The 22765-nt window shown below is 42.3% G+C and overlaps 1 protein-coding gene across 3 annotated transcripts in view; it reads right to left on the bottom strand.

Annotated features, from left to right (window-relative positions):
- LOC140191427 (Golgi reassembly-stacking protein 2-like) overlaps positions 1 to 21920 on the bottom strand; it is a 55575-nt gene extending 33655 nt beyond the window's left edge. For 2 of the 3 annotated variants that reach the window (XM_072248844.1, XM_072248842.1), the window contains exons 1-3: positions 21727 to 21920; positions 9535 to 9615; positions 1611 to 1814 (exon numbers count right to left, since the gene is read on the bottom strand). In XM_072248844.1, coding sequence (XP_072104945.1) covers positions 1611 to 1814; positions 9535 to 9615; positions 21727 to 21789 — 348 coding nt within the window. In that variant the 5' untranslated portion in view covers positions 21790 to 21920. Of the gene's footprint in view, positions 1 to 1610; positions 1815 to 9534; positions 9616 to 13628; positions 13719 to 21726 lie in introns of all 3 variants that reach the window. The other variant, XM_072248843.1, reaches the window with a different exon arrangement.
- Between the last annotated feature and the right edge of the window lie 845 nt (positions 21921 to 22765).

The raw sequence follows: 22765 nt of genomic DNA on the forward strand, positions 1-22765 counted from the left end.
AAACAAGTTGAAGGGCAAGGATATATTGAAGGTTGATTGAGATGAGGGCAATAACTGCAAAATCTTGCAAAATCTCCCAATTACTTCTCACAACAGCTGACTGGAGAGAGAATACATCTTCTCTGCAAGATTATGCAGACAGAAAGACAATCTCAGGCATTTCTGGATCAAATTTATGTCCCACTACATTCTGAAAACATAATGATGTACCAATGGGGCATCTTCTCATCAAATACAACATTTCAGTCTTTGCCATCAGTTATTCAGTCACCTACAAAAGACACTACTCTAAACTGCATTGTTATGGACTGGTCAGCCAATGCTTTGTCACCATTACTACCAGCTTGGCTGAGCCTATTACTTCCCATTAATTATATGTAACACGCTGTAAGGTTTCACTGTGAATGTAATGGCTTCTCTGTAATGTTCCACTGCTGAGGGAATGGTTTCTCTGTAGCAGCAATATTTGGGTTATGACTAGAGATAATGGGGCAAGCTAGCCAATGAGTGGGAAGTTGTTCTTTCTTGTGTGTCTGGGAGCCAAGAACTCACGGTCTCTTGCCAGGGAGAGACGAGGAGAGAAGACGCGAATGGAGAGAGCTAGTAGACCTCGGACGAAGTGGACTTGGAGTGAGGGGCCAAAGGTCAGCGACGGTCAGAGGAGGTCAATGGTGGATGAACGGCCTTAGCAGTGAGCTCCAACATTGTGCATTAGACTGCTCCATGAGAATGGACCTTTTTTTTTAAATAGTCACAAATTAATTATAAAGCTCAATCATTTAATTGCATATTGTGTACTGTTTGTTATTTCATGGTACCGATTTGTAACAGGGGACACATGGCGCAGCATCCACCCAAACGAGATTTCTTAAGTTTGGCCAGGCCGGGGAGTTATCATCCCCTATATTAAGCTGCTAGCTGAAGCGAGAGTTACATATACTACACCCAAGTTTTGGTCTTGACAAGCTGCTGACAACCCCATGTAGCATGCAACTTGTGTCTTCAACAGCAGGCTAAAATCTTGCTTACATAACTTGAACTATTGTATTAAATGCTAAGGGCTGAAGTTAGTAAGTTACCTTCAGGCTCTTTGAAATGCCTAGTTAAAGTAGCACTAAGATATAAAAGCAATTTGTAGTATCTTCCATCAACTGTACTAAACAACTGACTTGTGCCATAGGTTTTCCTTTAACTATAGGATGCAATGCAGGCACCTAGAGCCCTATTGGTCAGAAATAACTTAGAGAGCTTCTTTCTCCATTCCTGTTGGATGCCTGAGATTTCTTTTAGTTGGTTCTGCTCATTAACCATTTCTTCACTGAGGTGGACTCTGAATTGACAGCAATGCATAGAGAGCACCCTTGTAAAATTTTAAAATTTGAATAAGCAAAATTTTAATAGCTTTGGAGATTAGAGGCTACATGGCAAATGTATGTTGTAGACTCACCTGCTGAGCATATTAACTACATTCTCATGTAGATTTTATTCCCTCTAGAACCCCAAGGAAACCACTACAACATTTTGGGTAGAATGATATTACCAGCTCAGAGTTAGCAGCTAGATGTATTAACACAGCCTGGTAACCATGCTCAGGATGATATTGTACATACCAGGATGTGCCAAACATTTTCATTTGCTCCTTCAAAGCTGCAGAACCGAATGCTGACTCCAAGCAGCCCCTGCCCTCCCCAGAGGTTACTGGGTGTTGCACTAACTTCGCGAACTGCTTGAGTTTTGGTGTTGTAAATGGCCATTTTGAGCGATTTCTCCACGTTGCCTAGTAACAGCTCCCTCAGTGCGTTGTCATCTTTATCCTAAAAAAAAAGGAAAGCATGGATTAGAAAAAAAATATCCACCAATTTTGAACTTTGAAGACTCCAAATTTATACCCAGTCTATCTGATGTCAGCCCGTCTAACAAAGATGGCAGTGGAGAAGCTCAGTAGCACACAAGGCAATTTACTTCTCAATAAGGAAAGCAGCACATCACACTCTACAATAGCACTCCTGATAACAAGGCATACATTCTGAAAAGCAATTGCTTCACTTGATATCAAAAAGAAATATTAAGAAGGCCCGCCGAGCAATTTGAGTGTCGAACTTGCAGCTGGGACCATGAAGGAAAACTACTTTGGGGAGATGGGGAGTAACAGGTTCATCCATTTGCAGACCATCTTAGCTCAGTGGTAGAACTCTTCACTGTTAGAAGACTGTACATGCAAATTTATCCACGAAGCAAACAAATTTCAATGCTGCAGCATCAGAGCTTTGCCACTCCTGATGAGATGTTAAACCTAAAGAATTTAAAAGGAGAGCATTTTATCTTCAGTGGTTTGATCGAGGCATGACTGCACAGGTGCGCGGACATCAGTGAGTCAGACCGGCGGGAAGAATTTAAAAAGACAGCTTTATAGAGCAGGTGACTGAGTAAAGGGAGTCAGTCGGAGGGTTTTGACTCAACGGGGCTTCGGCAATAACTGGTCAAGGCAAGGTAAGTTACTTGTGAAGAATAGGAATAGGAAGTATGTCTGCGAGGCCAGTGTTCTGTACTGGGTATCAGATGTGGGATGTCTGGGAGACTCCTAGCCTTCCGGACAGCCACATCTGTGCCAGGTGCGTTGAGCTGCAACTCCTTAGGGACCGGGTTAGAGAACTGGAGATGCAGCTTGATGACCTTTATCTGGTCAGGGAAAGTGAGGAGGTGATAGGAGCTATAGGCAAGGAGTCACACTGGGGCCTTGGGAGACAGATAAGTGGGTAACAGTCAGGAGAGGGAAGGGCAAGAGTCAGATACTAGAGAGTACCCCAATGGTTGTCCCCCTTAACAATAAGTACTCCTGCTTGAGTACTATTGGGGAGGACTTACCTGGGGGAAGCAAAAGTGGCCACGCCTCTGGCACAGAGTCTGGCCCTGTGGCTCTGAAGGGTAGGGAAAGGAAGAGGATGGCAGCAGTGATAGGAGACTCTATAGTTAAGGGGTCAGACAGGCGATTCTGTGGACACAGGAAAGAAACATTGATGGTAGTTTCCCTCCCAGGTGCCAGGGTCCGGGATGTTTCTGATTGTATACGTGATATCTTTAAGTGGGAAGGTGAACAGCCAGAGGTCATGGTACATATTGGTACCAACGACATAGGTAGGAAAAGGGAGGAGGTCCTGAAAACAGAGTACAGGGAGTTAGGAAAGAAGCTGAGCAGGACCACAAGGGTAGTAATCCCGGGATTGCTGCATATGCCACACAACAGTGAGTATAGGAATAGAGTGAGGTGGAGGATAAATGCGTGGCTGAGGGTTTGCAGCAGGGGGCAATGATTCAGATTTCTGGATCATTGGGACCTCTTCTGGGGCAGGTGTAACCTGTACAAAAAGGACAGGTTGCACTTGAATCCCAGGGAGATCAATATCCTGGCAGGGAGGTTTGCTAAGGCTATTGGGGAGAGTTTAAACTAGAACTGGTGGGGGTGGGGGGGGGGAACCAAACTGAAGAGATGGAAGGCGGCGCGGTTGGCTCACAAATAGAGAAAGCTTGTATGCAGAGTAAGAGGGAGGACAGGCAGGTGATAGAGAAGGGATGCGCTCAGACTGGTTTGAGATGTGTATTTTAATGCAGGGAGTATGAACAAAGTGGATAAGCTTACAGCATGGATCAGTACTGGAGCTATGATGTGGCCATTACAGAGGCATGGATGGTTCAGGGGCAGGAATGGTTACTTAAGAGTGCCAGGCTATAACGTTTCAGAAAGGACAGGGAGGGAGGCAAAAAAGGTGGGGCCATGGCACTGCTGATCAGAGATAATGTCACAGCTGCAGAAAAGGAGGAAAGTCATGGAGGGATTATCTACTGAGTCTCTGTGGGTGGAAGTTAGAAACAGGAAGAGGTCACTAACTCTAATGGGTACACACACACACCCCATACTAACAGGGACATTGAGGAGCAGATAGAGAGACAGATTCCGGAATGGTGAAGTAATAACAGGGTTGTCATGATGGGAGATTTTAATTTCCCCAATATTGACTGGCATCTCCCTAGAGCAAGGGGTTTAGATGGGGTTCATTGACTTCTCAAACTTCTGCTAATGCCCCACCTCCCACTCGTACCCCATCCATTATTTATTTATACACACTTCCTTTTTCTCTCTCCATCTCTCACTATACTCCTTACCCATCCTCTCCCCCTTTTCTTTCTCCCTAGGCCTCCTGTCCCATGATCCTCTCATATCCCTTTTGCCAATCACCTGTCCAGCTCTTGGCTCCATCCCTCCCCCTCCTGTCTTCTCTTATCATTTCAGCTCTCCCCCTCCCCATCTCAAATCTCTTACTAGCTCTTCTTTCAGTTAGTCCTGACGAAGGGTCTCGGCCCGAAACATTGACTGTACCTCTTCCAAGAGATGCTGCCTGGCCTGCTGCATTCACCAGCAATTTTTATGTGTGTTGCTTGAATTTCCAGCATCTGCAGATTTCTTCATGTTCGTGTAAATGGGGTGGAGTTTGTTAAGTGTGTTCAGGAAGATTTCCTGACACAATATGTAGATAAGCCTACAAGAGGCGAGGCTGTACTTGAAATGGTACTGGGAAATGAACCTGGTCAGGTGTCAGGTCTCTCAGTGGGAGAGCATTTTGGAGGTAGTGATCACAATACTATCTCCTTTACCATAGTATTGGAGAGGGATAGGAACAGACAATTTAGGAATGAGTTTAACTGGAGTAAGGGGAAATATGAAGCTATCAGGCAGGAACTTGGAAGCATAAATTGGGAACAGATGTTCTCAGGGAAGTGTACGGCAGAAATGTGGCAAATGTTCAGGGGACATTTGCGTGGCATTCTGCATCAGTACATTCCAATGAGACAAGGAAAGGATGGTAGGGTACAGAAACCATGGTGTACAAAGGCAGTTGAAAATCTAGTCAAGAAAACTTAAGAAGGGTTCAAAAAAAAAAAACCAACAAACAACTAGGTAACAATAGAGATCTGGAAAATTATAAGGCTAGCAGGAAGGAGCTTAAGAATGAAATTAGGAGAGCCAGAAGGGGCCATGAGAAGACCTTGGCGAGCAGGATTAAGGAAAACCCCAAGGCATTCTACAAGCATGTGAAGAGCAAGAGGATAAGATATGAGAGAATAGGACCAATCAAGTGTGACAGTGGAAAAGAGTGTATGGAACCAGAGGAGATAACAGAGGTACTTAATGCCTTTGCTTCAGTATTCACTATGGAAAAGGACCTTGGCAATTGTAGGGATGACTACAGTGGATTGAAAAGCTTGAGCATATAGACATTAAGAAAGAGGGTGTGTTGGAGCTTTTGGAAAGCATCAAGTTGGATAAGTCTCCGGGACCGGACGAAATGTACCCCAGGTTACTGTGGGAGGCGAGGGAGGAGATTGCTGAGCCTCTGGCGATGATCTTTGCATCATCAATGGGGACGGGAGAGATTCCGGAGGATTGGAGGGTTGCAGATGTTATTCCCTTATTTAAGAAAAGGAGTAGAGATAGCCCAGGAAATTATAGGCCAGTGAGTTTTACTTCAGTGGTTGGTAAGCTGATGGAGAAGACCTTGAGAGGCAGGATTTATGAACATTTGGAGAGGCATAATATGACTAGGAATAGTCAGCATAGCTTTGTCAAAGGTAGGTCGTACCTTATGAGCCTGATTGAATTTTTTGAGGGTGTTACTAAACACATTGATGAAGGTAGAGCAGTAGATGTAGTATATATGGATTTCAGCAAGGCATTTGATAAGGTACCCCATGCAAGGCTTATTGAGAAAGTAAGGAGGCATGGGATCCAAGGGGACCTTGCTTTGTGGATCCAGAATTGGCTTGCACACAGAAGGCAAAGATTGGTTGTAGACAGGTCATATTCTGCATGGAGGTTAGTGACTAGTGCTGTGCCTCAGGGATCTGTTCTAGGACCCCTTCTCTTTGTGATTTTTATAAATGACCTGGATGAGGAAGTGGAGGGATAGGTTTGGAAATTTGTTGATGATACAAAGATTGAAGGTGTTGTGGATAGTGTGGAGGGCTGTCAAATGTTACAGCAGGGCATCAATAGGATGCAAAACTGGGCTGAGAAGTGGCAGATGGTGTTCAACCCAGATAAGTGTGAGGTGGTTCATTTTGGTAGGTCAAATATGATGGCAGAATATAGTATTAATGGTAAGACTCTTGGCAGTGTGGAGGATCAGAGGGATCTTGGGGTCTGAGTCCATAGGACACTCAAAGCTGCTGTGCAAGTTCACTGTGTGGTTAAAGAGGCATACAGTGCATTGGCCTTCATCAACCATAGGATTGAGTTCAAGAGCCGAGAGGTAATGTTACAGCTATACAGGACCCCAGTCATACCCCACTTGGAGTACTGTGCTCAGTTCTGGTCACCTCACTACAGGAAGGATGTATAAACTATAGAAAGAGTGCAGAGGAGATTTACAAGGATGTTGCCTGGATTGAGAAGCAAGCCTTATGAGAATAGGTTGAGTGAACTTGGCCTTTTCTCCTTGGAGTGACAGAAGATGAGAGGTGACCTGATAGAGGTGTATAAGATGATGAGAGGCATTGATCGTGTGGATAGTCAGAGACGTTTTCCCAGGGCTGAAATGGCTTAACACGTGAGGGCACAGTTTTAAGGTGCTTGGAAGTAGGTTCAGAGGAAATGTCAGGGGCAAGTTGTTTGTTTTTTAAAAATGCAGAGAGTGATGAGTGCATGGATTGGGTTGCTGGTGACAGTGGTGGAGGCAGATACAATAGGGTCTTTTAAGAGACTCCTGGATAAGTACATGGATCTTGGAAGAGTAGAGGGCTATGGGTAACCTGAGGTAATTTCTAAAGTACGTACATGTTCGGCACAGCATTATGGGCCAAAGGGCCTGTATTGTGCTGTAGGTTTTCTGTTTCTAGGTTTTTAAAATGTCTGCCTGCAACAGTAGGTTGTTAAACATTCTATGGTGTTATTTACAAGAATGGGGAGTTCAAGCCCGTTGTATGGGTAGATTGCCAATTTACATGTGCAAAACAAGCAACCTGTTAGACAATGCATCAAGAATTGCTTGCATCGGTGGAACTGTATCCTATCATCTGTAAGGAAAGATGGGAAAGTAAAAATTAACACTAACATGCTATGCTGGTGAGTAGAGAGATGAAATATGGAGATGTACAAAATATGGTTGCAATAGTGCTGTGAGCCATTTCAACAGCCCACAAGAAAAATCTAATCCTTGAGTAACACATCTCTGCCACACAAGAAATGAGTATAGCAGTAAAGCTGCAGAGCTCCTCTGTGAGCCAAGCTTACTTCATTGTTGCTCCAGGAATCGTTAATTAATATTAAGTGTACTTTTTTTATAGTGATGAAACCATGCATGCCAAACACCACAGCAAGAATATCAACAATTCTTCTGCCTCTTTCTAGTGCAGCATTGTGAAACAAATTTCCAGAGTGAATGTGCCGTGGGAAATTTGGACCCATAAAGCCAGATTTTGTATCAGAAGCCTCACAAATTAGGTGGTGAGATTTTGACAGCCAAGATATGCAGAACTGCACTGAACCATTTTGATTATTTTACAGTGCTGGCCTATTGAAATGGAAAAGAAACAAGAATGAATACTTTCTTTGTTTTACAGTCTGCAAGGAAACGTGCTAATGGGTGTTGCTAGTAGTCAGCAGTACCAATCAAGTATCTTTTATCCCTTACCCCAACCACAGATAGCATTGAGGGAACTCCTAATTTTCCCTCAGCTACAAGCACTCAGCACGCCTTCTCTGCCATCCTCCCCTCTTCCTTCCCCAAAACCAGATAGGTTGAGCACTCTGTCCATTTGTTTAAAAAAAATGGTACTCAGGAGCCCTAAAGGGATCCTTACCCTCCCGTTCCATCCTCTCCCAAAATGACAAAAAGGCAATTTACCATTAAGAGTGCAAAAGATGCAAATATAGTACTACTGCCTGACCAAATCAAATAATCTGTTGGTTGAAATCCAGCCAGGAATACAGGTTTTACAGGAAAGACTTGGATCCACTGTAATTTGCCTTTCGCCATAATAGGTTTACAGCAGACACCATCTCAATGGCTCTCCACACAGTCTTGCATCACCAGGATAATGCAAACATCTATGTCAGGATGCTGTTAATTGACAAAAACTCAGCATTTAACACCATCATGCCTACAGTCCTGATCGAAAAGCTACAGAACTTAGGCCTCTGTACCTCCCTCTGCAACTGGATCCTCGACTTCCTAACTGGAAGACTACAATCTGTGTGGATTGGAAATAAAATTTCCACCTTGCTGACAATTAACTCTGGTGTTCCACTGGGATGTGTGCTTAGCCTACTGCTCTATTCTCTCTACCCCCATAACTGTGTGGCCAGACATTGCTCGAACAGCATCTATAAATTTGCTCATGATGCAACCATCCACAAACAAGAGAAAATCTGTAGATGCTGGAAATCTAAGCAACACACAAAATGCTGGAGGAACTCAGCAGGCCAGGCAGCATCTATGAAAAAGAGCACAGTCGACATTTTGGGCTGAGTCTGCACAAGACTGAATTTGCAGAAACTTGTAAAATTAGTCAGCTCCATCATGAATACTAGCACACATAGTATCCAAGACATCTTCAAGGAGCAGTGCCTTCGGAAGGGGGCGTCCATCATTAAGGACCCCCACCATTGTTACCTTCAGAAGGGAGGTACAGAAGCCTGAAGGCACACAATCAACAATTCAGGAACAGCTTCTTTCCTGCTGCCATCCAACTTCTAAATGGACATTGAACCCATGAACAATACCTCACTACTTTTTTTTTAAGATTTCTGGTTTCTTTTGCACTACTTATTTTAACTTAAATACTTAATAGACACACACACATATATATATATATATATACATACATACACACACACACATATATACATACATATATATACACACATACATATATATACACATACATATACATACATACACACTTAATGCAACTCAGTTTTTTCCCTCTATATTTATTATGAATTTCATTGTACTACTGCTGTAAAGTTAACACATTTCACAACATATGCTGGTGATATTAAATCTGACACCGATTCTGATTTTAGCATTTATTTGTGTCACAAAGATGGGAGGAGTTCAGAGACTTTCAGGGTAGATTGAGGGGTTATAGTAGGCAGCGACACAGTCATAAGGCATGAGCCACAAGATCAATGCTGCAAGCTGAGTTAAGTAATATCAGAGGGGATTCATGATGTGAAGTACAGTGCCACTTATTTTGGAGACATATCAGGAAGGTTGCAATAATCCATATAAAATGTCACCTCATTTGAACAATGATAACAAAGTGAATGGACAAAACTACAGCAGAGAATTGCACAGAAACAGAAATCTGTAACTGAAAGCAATAATTACTCCTCAGAAAGGGTACAAGAAGACTTCAAATATAGATTCCCCCCTTTCTTGATGTTGATTCTTGCTAGAAAAATCAGCTGATCACAGGGGCAAAAATGCTCAAGTATTAACCACCAAATGGATGCGGAAATATCAAGAACAAACTCACCAGCCTCTTATCACCAGCTGAAATGATAAAATCAAAGAATGGTTCCAGCCCAGCCCAGTATCCCGGGGAGTTCTCCTGTACCTGTTCAAACAAAATAACATTTTAAAGACTGATTAGTTCTAAATCTTTACAGCTTCAATAGCAGTACATTTTGTATTGAATATTGAAAGGCCTGGATAGAGTGGACATGGAGAGGTTGTTTCCTATAGCGGGGAGTCTAAGACTAGAGGGCAGAGCCTCTGACTAGGGATATCCATTTAGAACAGAGATGAGGAGAAATTTCTTTTGCCAGAGCGTAGCGAATCTGTGGAATTCATTACCACAGATGGCTGTGGAGGCCAAGTCATTGGGTATATTGAAAGCAGAGAATGATAGGTTCTTGATTAGTTGGTGCGTCATAGGTTACAGGGATAGGCAGGAGAATGGCTTTGAGAGATAATAAATCAGCTGTGATGGAATGGCAGAGCAGACTCAATGGGCTGAGTGGCCTAATTCTGCTTCTAAGTCTTGTGCTTCAGATAAGAACATATCTATTACAGAAGTATCTCTGCCTTCATAAACACTTCAATTCAGCTCCAAGCCTATCCAATAACTGAAAGCTAGGAAATTCATTGCTGCTAATGCTCTAATTCCTTGTTTTTAGTTGCATTGCCCAAGTTAACAAGAGGGTGCAAAAGAAGAAATGCAGCATCTCACTAAACAGAGCATTAAAGCAACTCGAGCAAACCTCAAGTAGACAGCAGATTCCAACACTCACACAAGACCAAGTTTCTGGGCACAGACCAAAAGTTGTCACGAGTTACCTAATTAATATTGAGATAACAACATTTCAGAAAATTCTCACTGAATTGGAGTAGCTGCCAATTTCATCGAGAAAATTCTGAAGGCAACTGAGTAGGTAGATAGAGGCCATTTCCTCTAGCCAGGCAGTTTAAGGTAAGGCAGGACAGTCTCCAAATATGGCTAGCAAATTAGGATCAAGGCAAGAATTTTTTTTTAAATAATGGACTGTAATCTTCGTAACTTTCTACCTCAAAGCGCCGTGGATACAGGGTATATACAACACCTAGATCGAAAAATTTGTTGGACAAGCCACAGAATCAGTCATGATCTTACCGAAAGGCTCAACAAGCTGGATGACCAACTCCAGGACCTAGTTCACGTTCTTGAAAAAAGTAACGTGGCACGGTAGTGCAGCAGTTAATGCTGCGACCTCTGATCTGCAGGTACCCAGGTTCGGTCCTGACACTGGTTGCTATGTGTGTAAGGTTTGCACACTCTTCCTGTGACTATGAGAATTCCATCAAGTACTCTGGCTTCCTCCCACATGCCATGCTTACCTCCTAGTCCTGGTAAGAGGAAAAGAGCTGCTTAAAGACATGCAAGCGAGTTGCGGGGGGTATAGGAAAACGAGACAGAGAATCAGTCGGATGGGGGTGCTCTCTTGGGCGCTACTATAGAAAAGATAAGGCAAGACAACAGAGTGCAGTGCAAACCAACAATTCTCCAAAAAAAAGATATTCTTGTTCATGGGAGAATACAGGGTATATCTGGGTGTTGGACTTCTGTGTTGTTGAAGGAGCTACAAGGTTTGTGAAATCCATCTTTTAGGAAGAGACACCGATTAGTCTTAATTCCAGAACACCACCTGGAGGTAAGTAGCCAGCAGAAATTCAGCTTGGGATAATGGAGATCATAGTGTATCAATTATTTTTAAAACAGTCAGTGGCAAAGGTTGAAAGAGAAAATACACAATAGATCAGAGAACGAGTGAAAATTGAATACTGGCAGGCTGGCAAACTCACATATTTTCCAATGTCACCAAAACAAAGATAAATTGCCCTGGGATAATTGGCAAATGGATCTTTTCACAGCCCTGTTATCACATCTGCATGAAAATTGAGATCAAAGATCACAGAAGGCTTTATCCATTTGAATTTTAGCAACCAATCATAAGTTCAGTCATTGAACAAGACAATCAACCTTCCTCCAAGCCCATGAAAGTGATATAACAAATTAATCAAAAGATGATCTGATGAATGCACATACATTGCTTGCTGCTTTAGTCCAAAGATGGAGCCAGGTGCAATGGCTTAAACATTGGAAGGAATCTTTGTTGGCATAGCAAACCCCAAAATCTACAGGAACTGGCAAAGACATCTTTAATTATGCTTCTGAAATCCCATTTTTAAACAGATATTGCCAAATAATAGAGCATTGTTCTCAAAAATCATTAAGCATTGTAACAGATTGGAGGAGTGGAAGTGTTGAAAATTCACACTGACCACCAAATGCAGTTTTCTGTAACTAGATCAAAATGGTTCAGTGATCCAAGATTCCCTCAATGCTACCCCTACTCTATAGTAGAATCTATACTTCACAAATCCACTTAATTTGAAAGTGACAAAGGTTTACCATACACTATTACTGATAAGTTCTCTGTCCCTTAATGTGTGATCAAAATCGACAAGAAAATTCTCCCAAGTCTAACAGCAGCACCTCCCAACCCAAACTCCTCACCAGCATAAACATGTGCAGGCTTTGAGAACAGATGCCACTGTACAAACTGAAATAGCAATTCTCAACCCAATTTGATACCACAAAGATTTTTATAAAAGGGGAGTTACAAAAAAGCTTTACAGTGTATTTTTTGTCACTTGACAGAGCAACCCACATAAAAACATTGAATAGACAAATACTCCTAAATGACCATTGTAATGTATATAAAAAAAAACAGGTTGCCATCATTTCAGTGTCACAAAATTTACAGTAATTAAATTTGGGGTCATGCAAAGGAAAAGCACTCAGTGATAATGTGCCTCTAGAGCATAGCTATTGAGATAAGTGATCCTGTTTTAGGTTATGCAAATGTGTAGAGCCAATCCCAAACCTTTACTCTTTCAAAATCTGTATAACAGGAGCACCCAGCATGCCTACTGGTTCTCTAATCCAAACGTAAAAGCAGGCCAGCAGATGCAAAATGTTAACTAACCTAAAACCGGATGAGATATCAAACAAATACAAAAGGACCACTGCATATCACAATCACCCTTTTCAAGGATGAAAAGCCCTATTTCCCTGGCCAGCCCTTAGGCACAGCTGATTGCTCACTTCTGTGCTACAAAATGTCTCCTACTATATTAGTGGAGAAACAATCCTCTTTCTTCAGGACAGGAAAGTGGCTAAAAATCTGGAAAGCAAGTCATTCTTGTATTTGTATAGCACCTTTTGTAATCTCTGTTTCAGGAAGCACTTTACAAACAATGAAAGCCATTTTTTTTGAAGTGTAGTCATTGTTGCAATAAAGGAAAGACAAGTCAAAGGTGCAGCAAGATAGTGACAATGTCTTTTCTGTGATTATCATTGAGAGTCTTGTCCACTTCACAGTATTTCAAGAAATGTCATTCTAGATTAGGATATAAGCAATTGAAAATGAACAAACTATGGATGCAGAAAATCTGAAACAGAAATAATGCTGAAAACACTGAGGTCAGGCAGAATCTGTGGAGAAACTGAGTTAACATTTCAGGTCAAACACCCTTCATAAGAACGCTTATTCTATTTCTTTCCAAGATGCTGTCCGATTACTGACTGCTCAAATGCAAGCCTCTTGTTGCCATAAGCATCTATGTAAATACTATGAAAATCAGCTTTTTGCACCAATTGCATAGAATTTTACAAGAGGACAATTAATTTAAACTAATTTAACACTAGCTTAAATTAACATAAATTATGCATCTTGCACATGTCCAAATTAAATTTAACGACACCAGTGCAAGATTGAAAGGATAAAAATACAGCCCGAGGTAGCATTAAGCATAATGTTTCCATCATTTGTTTTTTTTAAACTCAGATAATTATTATCCTCTGAACCACAACTGGCTCATCCATCTTTAAAATAGCCACTCAAGAGGCACAAATGTGTCTTTCAATTCAACCTCAACTGAGTGTGAAGTACAAATCAGCTGAACACTTTTTACTCATCAGCTACCTCAGACACTCTGGGTTCAATGATGCCCTCGAACCACAATTCTATTTTGGGGAAGGTGAGTATGGGAGAAAACTCTGGAATAAAAGGCACTTTCTTTTCTCACCCAATCTTCCAGTAAGAGGAAATCAAATCCACACAGGAATATTCCACTTGGCATTAAGCCTGGGGTGTGTTGTTCCTCATCTCAGGACAACTGCAAAACAAAGAAACTTACCAGCTTTGATAAATTTAACCCTCCACCTCCAGTCTGTTATCAAGTCAAACTCCACATCCAGTCTAATACTGCTCCTTGTGTGAATATACTGCAACACAAGAGAGCGTTGGAATTCCACTGACAGTTCCAGTTTATGATTAAAGATATTAATTTATGATTAAATTCTTGAGTTTTATAAAAGGTTACACATCCTCTTGAAAAACTATATACAGTTTCTATGCCCATTTGACATAATACTATTCCGATCCGTTCTGCACAATGGCTTCATTGTTCAGGTTACAGTAATCCAACAGGAAACCTTCACAGTTCCCCAACTAAATGAACAGAATGTATTTAAATACATTTTAATTACAACACTTCATGAAGTAATTAAAATATTCCAAGCGTACTTCACAAAATGAGTTATTCTTGAAGTGCAATACTTACACAGGAAATCTAGTGGGCATTCAGCACCAATAATGCCCAGCAGTAAGCAATGAGATTGACAACTAGTGGTACCAGTGGAAAGGAGGCCAGTCAAAGAGGAACAAAATCTCTTTGAGGTTCATTGAAAACTACAAAGCAATCAGTCCACAATCTCTACTTGAGCTACCAACAAATCCTCCATTAACATGAAGGACAATTGAAACATGATAGCAATAACCTTTGCATCTGAGGTTCAAAAGGCATGGCACAAGATCTTAGGGATGTGCAAGGAAGTATGAGCAAATAAAGATTAAATACTACACCACTGCAGAATCATATACCTAACAAGTCAATAATTTTTGGAGCAAAGGCCCAATTATAGACCAAGAATTACTCCAGCAACAACACATCGTACAGCTTGCAAAGTTATTCCATCATTTCTAAGGTTTCAATTGCTATAATACGCTCAGCGTCCTTTGCTGAGGAAATAGAAAACCTAAAATGTCACACAAAGAAATAATTAAATTGAAGTCCCATTAATAGAATTTAACTTTTTAAAAGTTGTTTTTGATGTATTTTTAGCACATGGACAACCTTGGCAAGGGCTTAGTGACTGGCCCAGGCTCGTTGCAACACGATGCTGCCCTTCGTGGCTGTCTTCATAAACTGCCATTGTTATGGCAAACACGGGACAAGATGAGAGAGAAAGCATTTTTTTCAAAAAAAGTGAATTGGTATGATCACAAATGAACTGTGCAAAAACAGTGCAAGTTCAATTCAGCAAAATTCCCCCAACACATCCCATCTTCCCCAGCCTTAAAGTGACAGAAGACAGTGCTGTCAAACAGGAATTACTCACTAGCTTACCGACAATCCTGTCAAAACCCAAACTGACTCTTAGTTGCAGACCCCATCACAATCTTGCTCCAATACAAGCCAATAGAGCTTAATATAACTGATGTTAGCATTAAGGCTGTACTTAATTGAATGTGCCATCCAGAAGCCCGGGAAGTTGAAGTCAATGGATGCTCCCAATGGTTGGAGTCATACGTCACACAAAAGACTGTTTGTGGTCATTGGAGGTCAATCACCCCAGATCCAGGACATCACTGCGGGTGTTCCTCAGAACAGAATCTGGGACAAACAATCTTCATCTGCTTCATCAGTGACCTTCCTTTCACAACAAGACTGTAATCAGGTACTTGAGATACATGACTACATGCGGCTGTCACCATCCAACGCATTTCAAATCATAGTTGGGGACTTCCAACCATGTTACATGCTGATGGTAATTGGGCATAGATTTTTTCAAACAAGCCTGTTTGAAGTCCCAGGCTTGTTTGAAGAAATCTATGACCAAGTTCCATCAGTATGCGACCTGTAGTGTAGGTCCCAACGCATTAGATCACTGCTATACTATGATAAGGAATGCCTACCATTCCATGCCCAGAAATCTGTCCTTCTCCTACCTGCATACAGTCAGAGGCTAAAGAACAAGGCTCTAGAGACAAGGACAATGAACAGATGGTTTTGGGAGTCTCAGTAGTGGCTATGGGATTGCTTCAAGTCGGTGAACTGAGCCGTGTTCAAGGACTCATCAGTGGCTCTGAATGAATACACCATGGTTCTCACAGACTTTATAAAAAAAAAGTCATAAATGAGTGTGTCCCCACAAAATAATCCAGTCTTCCACAACCAGAAGTACTGGATGAACCAGGAGATCCAATCTGCTGACGGCCAGATCAGAGAGGCATTCAGGTCTGACGATCAAGTAAAAAAAAAAAAAGAGGCCAAGGTATGATCTCCAGAAAGTCATCTCACAGACAAAGTGGCAAGTCCAGACTAAACTTTAATCAATGAAGGATGATTGACAGCTGTGGCAGGGCTTAAATGCTATTATCTCTTACAAAGTTAAATCAAGCGATTTAGGTGACAACAGGGCTTTGCTTCTAGATTAGTTTAATACCCTCTATACTCACTTTGACCGTCAAATATGGAGGAAATCACAGCCCCCAATGCCTCTGTGATTTCAGTCTCTGAGGGTGACATGAGAGTCACTCATCTTTCAGGAGGGTAAACCCACAGAAAGCATCCAGCCCAGATGGAGTACTTGGCCGAGTATGAAAGACCTGTGCTGATCAACTGGCTGGAGAGCTCACAGATATCTTTAACCTCAGTTTGAGGTTCCCACCTGCTTCAAACAGGCCTCAGTCAGGCCTAAGAAGAATGTAGCAACCTGCCTCAATGACTATCATCCAATAGCACTTGCATCTACTGTGATGAAGTACTTGGAGAGGTTCATGATGAAACACATCAACTCCTGCCTGAGAAGTGACTTTGATCTGCTCCATTTTGCCTACCAGCACCACAGGTCCACAGCGGATCCCATTTCATTGGCTCTTCACTGAACCCTGGAACATCTGGACAGTGAAGGTGCATTCATTAGGATGCTCTTTATCGATTACAGCTCTGCATTCAATATTATCATCCCTTCAAAACTAATCAATAAGCCTCAAGACCTTGGCCTCAATATCTCCTTGTGCAATTGGATTCTTAATTTCCTCACTTGCAGACCCCAGTCAGTTCAGATCGGAAACACTAGCTGCTCCACAATCCCCATCAGTACAGGCACACCACAAGACTGTGCACTTAGGCCCCCGATCTACTCGTTTTACACTTATGACTGCATGGCTAAACTCAACTCCAATGCCATATATAAGTTTGCTGATGACACCACTGTTGTTGACCAAATTAACGGTGGTGATGAATCAGCATATAGGAGGAAGACTGAAAATCTGACTGAATGGTGCTACAACATCATCTCACTCAATGTCATCAAAACCAAAGAGCTAATTATTAACTTCAGAAGGAGGAAATCAGAGGTCCATGAGCCAGTCCACAATTTTAAATTCCTCAGTTATTATTTCAGAGGACCTGTCCTGGGCCCAGCACACCAGTGCAATTACAAAGAAAGCACAGCAGTGCCTCCACTTCCTTAGAAGTTTGCAAAGATTTGGCATGATATCTAAAACTTTGACAAACCTCTATAGATGTGTAGTGGAGAATATATTGACTAGTTGCATCACAGTCTGATAGAAGAACATCAGTGCTCCTGAATGGAAAATCTTCCAAAAAGTAGTGGATATGGCCCCATCCATCACAGGTAAAGCACTCCCTTCTACTGAACACGTCTACATGGAACTCTGTTGCAGGAAAGCAGCATCCATCATTAGAGACCTCTACCATCCAGGTCATGCTCTCTTCTCGCTACTGCCATTAAGGTGGTACAGGTGCCTCAGGACTCACACACCAGGTTCAAGAACAGTTATTACTCCCAACCATCAGGCTCTTGAACCAGAGGGGATAACTTCACTCAACTTCACTTGCCCATCACTGAACTGTGCCCACAACCTATGGACCTGCTTTCAAGGACTCTTCATCTCATGTTTGATATTTATTGCTCATTTATTAATTATTTTTCTTTTGTACTTGCACAGTTTGCCGTCTTTTGCACATTGGCTGTTTGTCCACCCTGCTGGGTGCAGTCATAGTCATACTTTATTAATCCCGGGGGAAATTCATTACAGTTGCTCCATAAATAATAAATAGTAATAGAACCATAATAGTAATATGTAAATTATGCCAGTAAATTATGAAATAAGTCCAGGACCAGCCTATTGGCTCAGGGTGTCTGACCCTCCAAGGGAGGAGTTGTAAAGTTTGATGGTCACAGGCAGGAATGACTTCCTATGACGCTCTGTGTTGCATCTTGGTGGAATGAGTCTCTGGCTGAATGTACTCCTGTGCCCAACCAGTACATTATGTTATGGATGGGAGACATTGTCCAAGATGGCATGCAACTTGGACAGCATCCTCTTTTCAGACACCGCCGTCAGAGAGTCCAGTTCTATCCCCACAACATCACTGGCCTTACGAATGAGTTTGTTGACTCTGTTGGTGTCTGCCACCCTCAGCCTGCTGCCCCAGCACACAACAGCAAACGTGATCGCACTGGCCACCAGAGACTTGTAGAACATCCTCAGCATCGTCCGGCAGATGTTAAAGGACCTCAGTCTCCTCAGGAAATAGAGACGGCTCTGACCCTTCTTGTAGACAGCCTCAGTGTTCTTTGTCTTTCATTGATTCGACTATGGTTCTTGGAATTACCAAGTACACTCACAAGAAAACGAATCTCAGGGTTGTATGTAGCCCCCCTGGCCAGCCTCAGGGTCGCTCAGCTCGCTGTCGTCTAGGGAAACAGCCCTCGGCCCCACCAAACTGGGTAATAAGTTTGTGTGGATGCTGTGTGATGTACTGCACCCCACCCAAATAACAGACAATACACCAGATAAGATTAAATGATTTACAGTTTATAGATATTACTGGAACTATATAATTAATAGAGAATAAAATATAAAAGGAAAATAAAAGGCATCACACTTATCAAAGTTCAATCTCTTCCTGCAAAAACAGTTGGAGCTCAGGGCCCTTCTTCTTCACCCTGCGACCCATTGGACCACCTCGACCGGCCGCCGTGGACCAACAACGGTGGTCAACCAGACGCTCCACACGAGTCTGTCTCAGTCTCCTCTTCTCGCTGAACGCTCTGCTCGGGGTCCGACCCTGTTAGCGGACTCACAGCACCTGGTCCATCCCGTCTCTCTCTCCCGCCTTCTGCCCCAAAACCCCGCGCATACAATATCTTACAGATACACCAAAAACATAACTATCGCAATTGGTTCATAACATCTTCTTATCAGTAACGTGATTCAAACAAACTGCTAACGGGAAGGACTTTCTCAGCAGTTAACGTAACAAAAGAAGCCCTTTCAATTATAACGTAACAAAGAAGCCATTTTAATTAGACTACGCAGTGACATTAAAAAAAAGAAACCCCTTACATGTATATGGTGACATATACTGTATGAACTTGGATAATAAATTTATTTGAACTTCAAAGGTCAGAAGTGATTATGTTTGTTAATTTTTGCATGGTGTTCATTTCTATCCAGAGCTCTTCAGTAAATGAAACAGCCCATAATTGTATGCAGCAAGACCTGAGCAACATTCAGGCACAGAATGATAAGTGGCAAGCAACTCTGTTAGGCACTTGTGTGGCATGAGAAAGTTTATCTACTCATCTTAACATTCAATAGATTATCACTGTCTCCAACCATCAACATCTCAAGGGCATCCATTGACCAGACACAAATTTAAGAGGTCCGAGGCCTGATATCGAACAGCAAGTGGCTGCCACCAAAGCCTATCCACCATCCTCATATCACAAGATTAAGAAAGAACACTCCCCAATTTCCTAGATTCAACAATGTTCAATAAACTCAGCTCCGCAGGTTAAAGCAGCCACTTGGTTAACATCCACCACCAGAGGACAGTGTACATCATCCACACTACACCCAACAGCCCCCAAATCCACAGACTCTGCCACCAAGGGCAGAGGCAAGTATCCTTCCAACCTGATTTGGAAATATATTCCTGTTCTTCGATCATCCTGGAACTCTTTTCCCAATAGTGCTATGGGAATACCTTCACCAGTGACCTCAACAATTCAAGGTAGCAACTCTCCCCACCCTCTCAAGGGAAATTAGGGATAGGCAATAAATGCTAAACAAGCCAGCAAAACTCGAGTCTTGAAAACAACTGAAGAAAAATGGGTGGTTGAAGTGGTTCCAATTGCAATTCTCAAAGAGAAGCTGGATATATATGCTGCAAAAATATATTAACATGAGGATGAAATGCGCTGAAAAATGAATGATGAAGTCTAATCCAGACCAATGTGAGGAGATGCATTTTTCAAGTACCAATGAGGCTAGCGCATACACCATGAATGGTGGGGTCTTATGGAATATAGAAGAACAAAGGGACCATGAAGTACAAGTCCACAGATCATTGAAGGTGGCAACATAGGTAGTCAACGTAATTAGGAAGACATATGGGATACTGATCTCCATTAGTATGTCAAAACACTGAATACAGAATTACTAAGGTTATGCTACAACTTAAAACTTTCGTCAGACCTCAGCTGGAGTACCGTATGCAGTTCTGGGCAAGAAGGTATAGGAAGGAAATGATTGTGTTGGGTGCAGAGGACATTCACCAGGATGTTATCTGGGATGCAGCAGTTCAGGTACAAGGGTCTGTTTTCCCTGAAGCAGAATAGATTAAGAGGCTACACGCCTAAGACACATAAAATAGTTACAATGGATAGATTGCAAGAAACTAGAGGACAGGTTTCTGGTAAAGGGGAAAAGGGGAAAGATGATTTGAGAGGGACCTCCTTCACCAGAGTGATGAGTAACTGGAATACATTGCCTGAGAGTGGTTGAAGATGGGTCACTGACAGCATTTAAGGTCTCTAGATGAACACGTGAATTGTTCAGGCATAGATGACTATGGAGCAAGAGCTGGGTGATGGGGTTAATACGGAAAACTAGACACTGTGGATGATTTGGGCTTCTATGCTGTACCATCTTGGGATGTATTTGAAAGAACTTCAGTTAATACCAAAGGCGTTAGACTAATTAAACAACTCTCAAGTAGTTGGAATGAGCTGCATGACCCCCTCCCCCCCACTGCATTATGATTATATGACATGTTTATAGCTCCAATACATTTTGAATTAAAAAGGAGAAGAAAAGAAAAGCATCTTTCATTTCATCTGTCTTTGATATACACTTGGGAATTGGGACACCTGTAGGGCAACACTTGTATTGATATTGCCACATCAATATAATTTCATCTTTTTTGGCTAAAATTAAGAGGCATTTTAAATTAAGCTACATGTAGTTATCAGCTGCATCTGTACTCTTCTGAACTATTGCCAATATAACACAGTCAAAAGTCAACCAAGAAATTCCACTCCGTACTCATTGAGCTGGGAACATATTTGTAATCTGGCAGTAACATTACACAGCACCTTCATTCAACTGAAAAAACTAAGTGAAGGCAGAGCAAAAGGCAAGACTATTACTTGAGATGGTTAATAAAAAAAATAAGGCAAACACCATAGGGTAAATGACAGACATTAGACAGATATTGGCATTACATGTATAGAGAAAGTATATTTGACAAATTTGATGATTTTACATTATAGGCACACATCGATACCACATGGAAGTTTCCAGAACCTCGGATTAAAAACAAGTGGAACCCTTGTCATTTCCTTCCTCACTTAGACCTCAAGGAACGAATAACTTGATATGGCATTCACCTCATTCATTATAAACTAAATTAATCATTTCAACATCACCCCTGACCGACTCCAAACAGAGCTTCGGTAAAGCCCACAAGCGGGAGGGGTATCCCTTCAGAATTATTCTTCGTGTAAAGGAGATGTCATTAAATAACGGCTAAACCCCAATTTTGAGGTAATGGGTGGGTGGGGGGGGGGATGGTCCTGTGTGCAGCCACACTGTCCCGGGATAATAACTGGCACGTCCACATCCACCCGGAGACAAATCGCTGTGAAGAAGCTGGACGATTTAAGGAGTTCTCGCCCCGATCCGGTTACTCTTCAGCCAACGTCCCCACCCGCCCCGCTCTCCGCTCCAGCGACCCTACGTACCCGGAGGACGTGGAATCCTTTGGTCCTGTTGCCGTGAAGCGCCGCACTCTGAGACCCTCCCATCGACACCTCTGTCAGTGTTAGCCGAGTGGCCGACACAGTAGAAAAAAGCCCCAGGAATGTACTCCTACTACCCAGGAACGGAGGGAGGTGTGAGGTTTCTGCGAGCACAACCCGAACCCACCGACCAGCCCGCTCCCTAGCGATGCCAACTCCCCACTTCCGCCAATTACGCGATTTCATTGGCCGGCAGTGAGAGGGCGGGATTAGATGGTTTCCTAGCAACCTGATTGATGAACTGGCTGCTGGAAAATCAAGAGAACAGGAGGTGCTGGAAATCTGAAATAAGGTTGAACAATGCTGCAAACAGTAAGCAGTATCTGTGGCGAGAGAGAAAAAAATAGTTACTATTTCAGGTCAGAGACCCTTCATCAAAACTGGGACAGAGAGGAAACAAGTTAGTTTTAAGTTGCAGAGAAGATGGGGTGGACAATTAGACAAAAGGAATATCTGTGACTGGGGGAGACTAAATGGGTAAATGTAGACAGTAACAATCAGATTACACTCCTATCTCAGTGTGTTTTGCTGAATGCAGGGGTGTGGGACATATCCAGCAGGCCAGGCTTTAATTGTGATTGGTACTGATTAATTATTGTCATATGTCTTGAAAGGCTTTTATTTGTGTGCCATCCAGATAGATTATGACATACATAAGTTACTCAAGGAAGCAAAAGGTTAAACAATGTGCAGAATATTGTTAAGAGAAAGCGCAGTGCAGGTAGACCAATAATATACAAGGGCCCAGTTGAGGTAGATTGAGAAATCAAGATTTCATCTTTAGCATATGAGAGGTCCATTCAAGAGTCTTATAACAGTGGGATAGATATCGTCCTTGAGCCTGGTTGTGTGTGTTTTCAGGTGTTTGTACCTTATGTCTGCTGGGACATGAAAGAAGAGAGAATGACCGGGGTGGTAAGGGTCTTTGATTATGTTAGCTATTTTCCCAAAGCAATGGGAAGTGCAGAAGGAATCAATACAG

The sequence above is a fragment of the Mobula birostris genome, chromosome X (assembly GCF_030028105.1).
Source record: "Mobula birostris isolate sMobBir1 chromosome X, sMobBir1.hap1, whole genome shotgun sequence".
Taxonomy (NCBI): Eukaryota; Metazoa; Chordata; class Chondrichthyes; order Myliobatiformes; family Myliobatidae; genus Mobula; species Mobula birostris.